At 40.5% G+C, this 12,518-nt stretch overlaps 1 protein-coding gene across 1 annotated transcript; it reads left to right on the top strand.

Annotated features, from left to right (window-relative positions):
* The first annotated feature begins 1,475 nt into the window (after nucleotides 1–1,475).
* Nucleotides 1,476–10,532, top strand: LOC109507313 (cyclic AMP-responsive element-binding protein 3-like protein 3-A). The gene is given in 11 exon segments (XM_019856644.1): nucleotides 1,476–2,916; nucleotides 4,204–4,302; nucleotides 4,803–5,070; nucleotides 5,459–5,624; nucleotides 5,723–5,725; nucleotides 6,284–6,410; nucleotides 6,412–6,425; nucleotides 8,891–8,959; nucleotides 9,568–9,652; nucleotides 9,916–10,009; nucleotides 10,325–10,532. Coding segments are annotated over 10 exon segments (1,098 nt in total). The 5' UTR covers nucleotides 1,476–2,916; nucleotides 4,204–4,215; the 3' UTR covers nucleotides 10,510–10,532.
* Nucleotides 10,533–12,518: the final 1,986 nt, after the last annotated feature.

Here is a 12,518-nt window from a genome sequence, read left to right as displayed (position 1 = left end):
CATCGGGAATTTCGGGAAAATACATTAATTTTCCCGAAGGCAGGTGTATTTCTGGGCCAATCCCGGACATCAGGGTCAGCTAAATACAATACCAAAAAAATCTGACATTTTGGATGCAGGTCGTTATAATCTGATAGTTTTTTTAGGTGGCTGATATTGGCCCGATATCCTATATCAATATGGGATCGGGACACCCCTACAGACAAACAATGATTTTGCACACATTTTGCAGCATGACGTGCATTTCATGGCTGTTAGTGATAATTCATGCGGTTGCTGGCCTTGGTGTTTATTATTTATATAGCCATTTTTTTTCTTATTTTAAGACTCATTCTGAAGCATCTGTGGTACTATCTTTGCTGAATCGCTATTCTAAAAACATTTAAGGGGGCACATAGATCCATAAGAAAAATGAGATTGTGCATGTAGCACAAGATCAATTATCTGTGTTATTCTTGGTATTGAGAGATGTGCTTGACATGTCCTTCTTAGGTCATATCTGCATGTACTTTGAGACGCTTCACTCTACAGATAGAGAAACAATAAAGATAGTAGAATCTTGTTATTATCCTTATTACCGTACTGATAATAAGTATGTGGATGCATGTAAGTGGATTTTAAATGCAAGCTAATATATTTACGAGTGCCAGTAGACTGAATGATATTAATCAGTTCATTCAGTGGCCATATTAATGTAATGAGATCGTCTTTGTGAAAGAGAAATGAAGGCCCCAGTTTTCTTTTAATACTTCTTTGCTTTCAAGTCTTTTTGAACACGAGTTCTCAATGAGAGATGTATTGCAGTGATATCAATTCTGTTCAGACTCACGTGAGCTGTAAAATTAATGTTACATGTCAAAGACTCGGATTCATTTTTATCTGGTCATCCAAATTCAATAGAAAAAGTCACCCACGCTGTAAAAATTCGTTTTTAAAATCAAGAAAAAAAAAGTCATGAAACGTCTTACTTAATTTAGGGTAAATGATCGAACATGAAAATGTAACTTTTGCAAGATTTCACAAATAAATGACAAGAGTAAAGAGGTATTTGAAATTCTCTGATAGGCTGAATGAAATTGTTATAATTAGTCCTACACATGTTTTTTTTTTTTTTTTCAACAAGCCATCTGGCCTGGTCTTATCTGGTGTCCCATAGCATAGCATGTTGTAAGTTGGTCATCATAGTGTAAACGAAACAAAACAAAACATGACCCCGGTAAAATATTGGTAAAATATTTCCACACGCTTGTAAACTGTACTGCAACAAGTGCTTATGGCACAGTGCTGTGAAGTTGGTGCATACAACGATATGAGTCGAATTGTCGTGAGCACACATATGTTGCCTGTACACGTTATTGGAGATTTAATTTGGGTTAGATTTTCGTTTTTTTTTTGTTTTGTTTTGTTTTTTTGCAGTGGTGCACTGTTTGTGTTAATGTGATTTTTTTTTTTTTTTATGAATTGGGTCACACGCACCACTACATAGGTGGTCTTTAAAACATTTCATTTTTTGAAGACAAGAGGGTGTTTATAACACTGGTTTATATATGACAATACTAACAATATGGGGAAAAAAATGCTTTAGCATTCAACCAAAGCTCACCAACGGAAACGTGGCACAACACTAATTTGTGCATGGAAACGTTCTGATCCTTCTGCTCATCACGCTCAGATGATGATAATACATTTTTGCAAGTGCACATGTTCCTGAGCATCTTATGTAATTCCTGACTTAATTGGGTGTACCCTTAATAAAAGCATGAGACAGATGGCCTTTATTATGGCACTAAAGATAAGGAAAGACATGGTGTGTTCCCTCTGACTGAGAGAAGATTATCGTATACCCGGATAGAAAAGAGAAAACAAAACTGTTGCAGGACTGAATGAAATTCTAACATATGAACCGTGACTGGGGAGCAGAAGGGAATTTTTGAATCTATTTGGAAAACAATGTGTTTGTTTGAGGACTCAACAGTGTAGTCCACTTGACACAGACTGTAAGAAGACGTAAAGACACTCCAAAGTGAGTTCAGTGATTTGTTTATGAATATGCTGAAAAGATGTGAAAGACTGAGAATTGGGTAGTAGGCAAGCTGTTTTTCATCATTTTAATTTTTCCAGATGTTTGGGGGGTGAGGGCGTGGGGGTCAAAAATGGTGCCCCAATCACATTTGGCGTCAATCACGTTCCCATCAGTGGCAATCTGGCGCAATTACAAGTTAATTCATATTTTTTAGTCACTCCATCTCTACCAATATAGCGTGGAGTTAGCCAGCATGTTAGCTGTGCTTACACCCCGAAAATGTATCTGCCCTGTAATTACAGAACTTCCTAGTGTCAAAATATTTTGGTATTCAATGTCATGAAATTCAATGTTTTATGTTGGAACACAAAGCCTTGTGGGTATAAAATTAGCAAGAAGTATGAGCTGAAATGTCTGTCATTTCATGTTAGCCACATACTGAAGCATGTGTGCCGCCAAACGGTTGACTCGTTCCTGAAAGTGCTTCTGTTCTGTGGATCCATGAACTAGATGTATGTGAACACAACCATGTAAGGAATGTGAAACCACAAGAATTTCTGGCCGCCTTGACAGATCATTCTGCTCAATGTGTTGTAATTGGTTTTCTGAGCTGTTGACGAAACATGATTGGACACCGGTCAGCTGGGATGGGGGAATGAGTGAGCGATATGGAACTTCAACTTTGTCCTCTGAATCATACTTAGACGTTCTTCTAACGCTCAAGCCACAGAGGAGTGTATTGATCCGACCGAGTGTTTGGATTCTGCGTTCTTTTACTGATATTTCATCACCTTGTTGGATTATCAACACTGGGCACGGTTAGAGTGTGACAAGCTCGCCTTCAGGTTGAGAGGAGAGACAAACAATTTTTGTCAGGTCTCGGCGGAGAACAAGTAAGTACTCGGGTGACAGGTGGATTTAGCGCTGTATCTCAAAACAGTAATTTAACTTTTAGATTATGTAGATATTGTATTAAATTAAAAAAAAAGTGTGAAGCATTTTGACGCTAGAAAATTTGTTTTTTGTCAAAAATTGAGTCAAAGTTGAGCCTGGTAAAGTCATTGACAAGTGAGGTTTATTCCGGCTATACTTGCATTGAAGAAACTTTAAAGTTAAATTTTGATGTATACATCCATGAAGTCAAAGAATCCCCTTAGTACTGAATGAGTATAAATACAACTTTTTACAAGAATGCGGAAAAGAATAAATACCTCCATTATCTCATCTGTTTATGAACAGTGGCTTAAAAAAAACTACTACAACATAGTTCATTTAAATTGCTTGAAACAGGAATTTGCATTAAAAAAAAAACAACAAAGTAATATTTTCCAAGATAAAGTTGTTATGATAATAAAGGAAAGGTTTAACATGGAAGAAAGTCATATTTTAATCTACTTTTTATTCAAATGGATTTTATTTCACAAAGATGCCATTTAATACATTTCCCTAGACAGTATTTTCAGAACAATATGCCATTTGTTTAAAAAACAAACAAACTGATTTTTGTCATAATGCACTTTAAAAATATATTATTAAAAAAAAAAGTCATGCAGGATGTCAGATTTATGTGATATATGTCATATTCACATCACAGCTTTTTAATTGCACCAAAGCTAAGATAGGCAGTGATAATTGGTTTACGGTGTTCCCTCGCTACCTCACGGTTCGGTTTTTGCAGCTTCACTCGAGTGCGGATTTTCATTTGTGACCATAACTTGATGTATTGCAGTTTTACTTTGCCGTTTTAGCACGTCTTCTTGCTACTTTTCTTTCTTCAGTCCCCCCCTCCAAAAACATTTTGATTTTCTTTGGAGGGCGGAGGTGGTTGTTTTGCAAAAAAAAAAAACGAGACCGGTATGTATTTAAGATAGCTCGGCATTTGTTCTACACTTTGCATTTGGAATGTATCACCTGCGAAAAGTGATGGAACACTGTATTATGTATGTTTTATTGTCACACTGATCCCTCAATATAGGTATGCAGTATGCATTTTATAAAATGACACAAGATTATCATACATGACTATTATTATTAGTTTGGCAATCACTAGGAGTAAAGAAAAACATTGTATTATAGTTGTCCAGTATCCAGACCATTTTTTTTTTTTGGTGAGTTGTTTCTTAAAATTAACAATGACAATGTACTTGGCATAGCACTGGTCCTCATTTTCCTCTATTCAGGTGAAAGCTGGGATGGATGTCATTGATCTGCTGTTCAGGACCAAAGATGAACCGAGCAGTTGCCACGGCAAGACACCTTGGAGCATCAGTATGTGTGACGTAAGTACACTGCTCATTCTGCAGTGCACCTCTGAACACAGGCGCTCTGAGAGGACTCCAATAAATGCAATGTGAATGAAGGGCATGTGCTATAAATGTGTTCTCCTATGTAGCTGCGCCGCAAGGCACCACTGCACTAAGTGTAGTATGACTGTATCCACGATGCTGATGCAAAACTTGATTCATTATTAATCTGTTTTTATGGAATTAAATACCATGGAAAAAAGTTTTTTGGGGAAGCTGGAATGGATTAATGACATTTCCATTCATTTCAATGGGGAATGATGATTTGTGATATGAAGGTGGTCATAGAAAGACTTAAACCTACAAATCAGGGCACCACGGTATTTGGAATAGAACGCCTTTGCTTGGGGCTTTAACAGTAGTCCACGCGGAACAGAAACAGCAGTGCAGAAAAGCAAAAAGACATGACAAAAAGTCAATAAATCGTTGCAAGCCATGATGTATACAGTACGTTCTGTACATACTGACCTCCGCAGACGCTGAGCCCGGAGGGAAAAAGTACGGAAGACTTTTTGGACTTACTGCTGGCTGGGAGTGAGTCTTCCTCAGGTCCGACGTCCCCCCCGTGGTCACCCTGCACCCTGGACAGCGATATGTGCGAGGAGCCATTGGCAGACAGCCTCCGACTGCCTTCCTGCACTTCATCTCCAGGCTTGGACATGCCGCTGCCTCACCTCACATGCGTGCAGCTTCCACCCTACAACCGTGAAAATGAAATCACGTCCCATGTTTCCATTGATCTGGGTAGGATTTCGTTTCTAATTCACAAGTGATGATGCCATTTAAATATTTGCTTATAATCTGCTGTTGGACAAAAAAAAAAAAATCCCACAATTTGTCTCATATCTACATATTTGCTTATAATCTGCTGTTGGACAAAAAAAAATCCCACAATTTGTCTCATATCTATGTAAGAGGCTGGGTTACAAATAGACGACCATTTACTCCTGCGTGCTGTAGAACAGGGGTGTCGAACTCATTTCTGTCGCAGGCCGTTTTGTAGTTACGTCCTCCCTCATAGGGCCGTTGTCACGGTGAAACCAAATCAGTGGTTAATCATTTCATCGTATTATTATGCATACGCAACAAATGAATGTATGACTAGTTCTGAAGTCGGAAATCGCGTTGACAGGCTGGGAGTCTGACAGCATCCAGGAAAAACTGGGAATGGCATATTACCTCACATCGAATCAAAGCACCACCACCTCGTCCAGTCAGACGCTCACGGTGAAGGACTTGCTCTTATCCAATCTAGGAGAGAAGGTAAGCAGAGAAACTGTACAGTATTCCTCTGAGTAGTTTCTTTTCTGTCTACATGTGTTGCTCCACTTTTTGGGTTCCAGGGCCTGTTGCTTCGTACTTAATATAACACTGCAACATTGATGTCATTTGTTAGCCTGTCTGTGGCATTTTTATCACCATGAAGCTAAATGTTGTTCAATTTGACAGTAAATTTAAACTGGGGGGCTGGGGGGGGAATAAAATAATGTAAATTGTATCAGTCATATCTCAAGGCATCGCTGCACAGGGACAGACAGCCAGTCAATGTGAACTGAACCCAAGCATCCCACAGACAAATGAACCACTGCGCCACCAGTGACCCAATAAAAACGTGATGATTTTAATCACATTATTTGTGAAAGGAGGGAATTTTTTTTTCCTTCAAGAAATCTCTCTGCCTGAAATCCAATTACAATTCCTTCATTAGGTGCCCTTTCAGGGCTTGTGCACCAATACCACATACCCTACAGTTGAATAAGGAATGATGGTTAAATCCAGCATAGTCCTCGGGTGCTCCCCCCTCGTTACAACCCGCGTAGGGTTTTTTTTTTTTAAGCGCGCTGCTTGGACCTTTCGGTTCAGTGAATTGACATCACACACGCACACACACACACACACACACACACACACACACACACACACACACACACACACACACACACACGAGTTGCCTCTGACGTTTGCTGCAACAACTTCACACATTTTTAATTATGTTTCATCTCAAGTGTGAAGAGCGTGTTTTGAAGAAGATCCGTCGGAAAATACGCAACAAGCGCTCGGCTCAAGAGAGCCGGAAAAAGAAATAGTCTGGAAGAAAGGTATGAGACGGTCTCTAAAACTTACAAAAGTCACGCTCACCCACACCCACACATGAGTCAAACTCTCATGCTTACCAATAAACTTCTCCTGCGCACCAAAAATCCTCATTTACCAAAAAAAAAAAAAAAACGCTCACACAGATGAAAATTGTTACACAAAAATCACACCAAATTACACGCACCATAAAAACTCTCATACAGATCAAAAACGTACATGAAAAAAAAAACACTGAAAAAAAAATCATCCTAAAAAAAAGTAAGCGCATTCACCAAAAAAAACCCCCTCTCACATTCAGACACACACCAAAAATTGTCCCACAAACAACAACAAATAAATTCACACGCGCTATAAAACCTTTCACGCCAACAAAAAAAAATCTCTAGCATACACCAAAAAAAACTCTCAATCTCACACCCTCACCTCTTTCGCATTCACAGACACTAAAACCGTCTTTGTTTCTCTTTCACTCTCTCTCTTCCTTATTATTATTGCTTCCTAATATAATCCTTCCTCATAATAGGATGCACAAAGATCGAGAGGGCAATATGTATTTTACGCTCTACCCACATGCCTGGTCACCTCCCCCCGTTTGAGAAAACGGATCGTCAAATGCCCGCTCGTGTCACAGCATATGATGTGCTGAAGATGTGCAAATGCATCACGTCATTCGGCAGCCACAAGTTCAAAGTACTGTAAATATAATCGCCCTGTACCAAAAAGCAACCTTTGTCACCCACTAAACCTTATCGCCGCCAGACCCGCCTCCCACACGTTGACACGACTGCTGCGCCAGCATCGTCATTATCCTTATACAGTATTCGGTGCATTGTTTCAGACGTCTTCTACTGCCAATCATTCGCTCCGCCCCTGACCTCCAACATCTTTTTGCCATCAACCCGTTCAGCTCAGTTCTTATTCGGCATACTGCAAGAGAGTAATTGGGCCTGCTGCGCCAGCATCGTCATTATCCTTATACAGTAATTGGCGCATTGTTTCAGATGTCTTCTGCTGCCAATCATTCGCTCCGCCCCTGACCTCCAACATCTTTTTGCCATCAACCCGCTCAGCTCAGTTCTTACTCGGCATACTGCAAGAGAGTAATTGGGCTGAGACAAAGCCAGCCCAAACGGAAAAAAAAAAACAACAACACCACAGCTGGGTGTTGTTTGTTCTGGAATTGAATTTACTGACGTGTTACAATGTTGTTGCATTCTATCAACGGCATCGCGCAAAAGTGAAAACACGGTTCACACTTTTGTCCATACAGCGTTCTTATGATACGTTTTCATGGTACAACATTGAAGAAAGGGCACTTTCCAACAATACAGTCAGTGTATACCTTGTACAACATCGTAAATATAATCTCACCGTCAAAATAATTCAACACACAGCCATTCATGTTTACACTGCTGGCAACAAAAGTGAGCACACCCCTAAGGGAAAATGTCTGAATTGGACAAGGTATAACAAAATATTGGCAACAAGGCGAAGGGATTCACTTACTTTTGTGAGGTACTGTAACAGTTAAAATGTCTACACACGAACCGTAACTATGATTAGTTTATTTATGATGCCCGTTGTTACAATGAAGGATGTTAAAATGTTACTATCGACTACACCAGATATTGCAAAAGACAAATTCATACATGTGTTAGTGCCTCCCCACACACACACACACACTCCATAACTCAACACGCATTCATTGATGTCCAAACTGCCGGCAACAAAAGTGACAACACCCCGAGGTGAAACTGGCCAAAGTGGACCCAATTAGTGAGTTTCCTTACTCGGCGTCACGTGACTCCCTCGTGTGACAAGGTCTAAACATCGTCTGATTCTTTACATTTGCAAAACATTGACTGTTTGGACACATACTGAACATACAGCACCAAACAAAAATGTCACAAATGCTACATACTGTATCATGAAACAATTGTTAAGTTGTTGGGATAATGGAGGAGCATTTCATTGTTCTGCCGGTCACTATATGTCACCGGTATGGAAAGAAAAACAAAGACAAATGATGTACTCCATAAATCTTTTTTGGGGGGGATTTAATAAAGAATATTTGCGGGGGAATTGGGTGAAATTTGATATTTTCTCACTCACCAGTTTCTTGGGACAGGCCCCCTTGCCGTTGCTTACCCTAGTCAGCATTTATTGGTATAATTTAGCAAGCCATAAACAGAGAATATTGTCAGGCTGCTGTTATCAGTCTTGACTCAGCTCAGACATGGGGGGGGGGAATCATAATGCTGGATGACTCAGAGTGACGAGGAGAAACAAAAGAGGCAGAAGCAGAAAGAAAGAAGGGGCCGAGGGGTTGAAGTCATTGAGAGACATTAGAGATAACACTCCAACAGATATTGGCAAGGGAGGAAAAAAAAAAGGGCAGACAATGCATTATCCAATCATGAGATTTTGGATACCCTTTCTCTCATTGTCTCGTCTTTCCCTTCTTTAGGATGTCTGCGTGCAGCGCTCACAACCTACAGCTGCAGAGAAAGATCCACAGACTGGAGGAGACAAACAAGTAAGATGAGCGGGTGAAACGGCCGAGAGATGAGCCCAATGTCATGACGGTTATTGGATCAACATATAACAACATATAGTTGAGACAAAAAGTCGAAACACACCTTCTCAAATTATTTTTGTGACATGAAAAAAAAAACCCCAGAGACCAAGATAAACATTTCCAAAACCTTTTCAACCGTAACCGTGACTCAGAATCCGTACGACCCAATTGAAGAAATAAAAATAAACCATTGAGATACGGTTGTACAAATGCACACTAGCCATTATTGAAACGGCCTCTTATAAATCCAAAATAAAGCTCAAATGTTCGATTGTGCCTTTCTGAACATTTTTGAAGTCGCATTAGAGAACAAAAGCGATATTCCGCATTGAGCTTTCAAAAAATGAACACGCCCACTTTGAGTAGAAAGTACAAACTTCACTTTTCATACATACGGGGGTGAATATATCTATAAAAAGTCCTGAAAATATAATGTGCAGATACTTGAAAAATCAACTTCCAAACTGATTTTTTTTTGATTGATTTCCCACAAAGTTCTGATAAGAAAACATTTCTTTGGTAGCCTGCGGTACAGCTTGCTAAATGTCATCGTCTTTGCTCAACAGCGCCCTGTTAGAGCAGCTGAGCCAGCTCCAAGCGCTTCTTCCGAACAGCTCCAGCAAAACAACGCAAAGGGGCACCTGCCTCTTGGTGAGTTCCACCGCATTCTACATTCAATTCTCTGTACGAACTCTTGGCAATACGTATCGAATAAATAAATGCAGCACCTGGCTCTCGAGGCGCCAATACCCGTGATTTCAAAGGCCCGTCCCGTGGCCTGCTCTTTTGTTGATCTTTTAGATTGGAATCGAGCTAAATGTTTGAAAAGCATCCGTGGCTGCGTGCGGTGTGAAAGGTTAGGCACGCTTTTACCGGTACTTTCTAATGGCCTTTCCTCCCCCCCTCCTCTGTAGGTTTTGCTTCTCTCCATCTCTCTCATTATTTCCTCAAATATGAAGCCGGATTCATACAGCCGACTAAGCCAAGAAGAGTACACAGAGACCTCAGGTGTGTATTAATGAAGCGGGCCCGCCTATTTTGAACATTGGGGCTTCAGTGGAAAAAAAAAATTCTAACACCCGCATCCACCTACCAAAAGCATTAAGCCAAAATAAATGCTACGGATTGGATACAATAGGCTGCTGGGAATACATTCACACAATTTCACGGGACAGATATTACAATTTGGGTTATAAATGTAGGCCAGCGCTTCTTGATAGTGTTTAGGTCAGCGGAGAAAACCCAATTGGCCCTGACTTTCTCTTCTCCGCACACTCTGACAAAAAATATGACATAGCTCCTCTCCGTGTCTATGTGCCTCAGTGCCGTCACGCTCCCTGCAGTCGGTCGCTGAAGTGGAAGAAGTCGCCGCGACACGGCCCCCCGTCTCCATCTCCGGGAGCACGTTGGGACTCAGCAGTGTAGCGGATCAGCTTTTGAAACGTCCGCCCAAGGGGAAGCTGCTAGCATCCCGGCAGCATGATCACAGGCCAAGGAAAGACTATTGATGTCTGCGAAGCCTCCGGAGGGGGGAAAAAAAAAAAGACGCTGCAAAGGCTTACAGAGACAGCATCCAAATGAGCGGGAGACCGATTGCTTTCCAGCACGGCTTTCTCACGGAGGGCCATTGGAGTGGTTGTCATAACACACACACAATAACGTGTTCAAGTTGATTGAGGTCAGGTGTCGCTTTGATTGTGCTCTGGAACATCTGCACCACGACCTTACAGCTTATGGATCGGAGTGATGACGGCACTGCTTGTTTTGCGGCGCTACGATCCGTGTAGGAGAACTTGTGTTTTCTACATTAACAGGTAGATTGTCGGTGATCTTTCAGAAGAGTGATTTAGAAGGATTTTTGGAACGGTCCAAATAAATCACAGCTTGAAAAAAGTTAACTGCATTTGATTTTTTTTTTTTTTACTCTAACTTAATCTTTTTGACTTCTGTCCATTCAATCAGATTCGGTTCTGAGTCTGTTAAATGCCGAAACTCATTCCAAAGGTGACTTGAAAGAGCTTGAACGGTTTGAATTTCTAATGGGAGCGATGTGGTGAACGGCTCGTCGGAAATGAATAGGGAAATATTTGGTGAAAAAATGTGGAACTGCGCAAAATGTGAACGTCAAAAGTATGAGATGAGGAAGGCGTCAATTTTTGGAACTAAGTTGAAGCCGGAACGGTGTGTAAAATGTGTGAAAGTGTGAATAAAAAGCTTTTTCTTTCTCATCAGATTAACACTCACCGAACGTCCTCGGTGCTGGAGCATGTTATGAGCGCTTGTCTGAGTGAAGCAAATGAGGCATGAAAGCAATTTTAGTGACTGGAAGCCATTTTGCTTCCCAATAATAATTTGTGTGCAGCCATTAGTGAACTCTTTGCGCAGAAACCAAAACGAGCTTTTGTGTTATTTTTGTTCACGTTTTGCCTCATTAAAAGAGCATGGGGTGACATTCGAGGTATTTATCTGCAAATCAGTGCAGTGCACTCAACTCATCTTGAAAGTAAAATAATTTGGTGACTATAATGGTATGCTCAACTGCTGTGGAATGCTTTTGGGGAATACAAATGAGCAGGAAAACAAAAACAAACGACATCTTTAATTTAGTCTGGTTGGAAAATGTCACGCGTGTCCATGTGACCTCCTCCCGTCCTTCTTGCATAACTAGACACAGCAGCACATTGAATGTGTTAATTAAAACAGAACAGTGTCTTGTAAGAAATGCAAATCATCAACCATCACATCGTTCCTCTGATTCCTCTGACGATAAATTCGTATGGACTTTGCAAAACGTGACAGTCCAAAGGTGACTGTCTACAAATGCCACCCTTCAGAGTCTACTTTCACATCACGGGTAAATATGAATAATGATATTTGAATGTAAAACCAATGTGGGTGACCAATGAATGCGATCTTATGAGGAAAAAATGGATTATGCTGAAAGCAGTGATTCTAAAGTGCGAGTATAACTAAAGGTACGCGGGCTCCCTCTAGTGGTATGCAAAAGCATCACTGAATTGAACGATTGCATAATGTTACAGTTCATTTTCTCAGTCGAGTTCAGTTGTATTTAACTTTTAAGTACAATACAGTTGCACTCAATCTATTAGAACTATTTGTTTCAAATTTATTTTGGTCCACTTTTAATTTAACTTGACGGACGTTTAACAACAGTAGATGACAATTTTACATTGCTATGGATGTGAGATTAGCACAGCTGTCAAGTAAAACAAATTAGGGAATGAACCTCGGATTGTCACGTCAATTAAAACGAAGGAAAAAAAAAGCCAACACGTTCGAAGTCAGACAAGTTTGACTACCTCAGACTCCAAAAGAGCACGGATGCTATAAACAAAGTATGCGCCGCGGTAGGAAGCAGAAAGTATGTCGCGATCGTCCAACTCACGAGCCCACCCGTGCACATTTGTAAATAAATGATCATTTGGTCAAAAAACGCTCGAAAGGGGGCAGACAAAAGAGGAAACTGCTTTGAAAACAGCTGACAGCGTATAAGTTA

This window comes from Hippocampus comes, unplaced genomic scaffold (assembly GCF_001891065.2).
Source record: "Hippocampus comes isolate QL1 unplaced genomic scaffold, H_comes_QL1_v1.1 scaffold105, whole genome shotgun sequence".
Taxonomy (NCBI): domain Eukaryota; kingdom Metazoa; phylum Chordata; class Actinopteri; order Syngnathiformes; family Syngnathidae; genus Hippocampus; species Hippocampus comes.
Note: the sequence above shows the minus strand (reverse complement) of the source record. Positions and strands in the feature narration are given on the sequence as shown.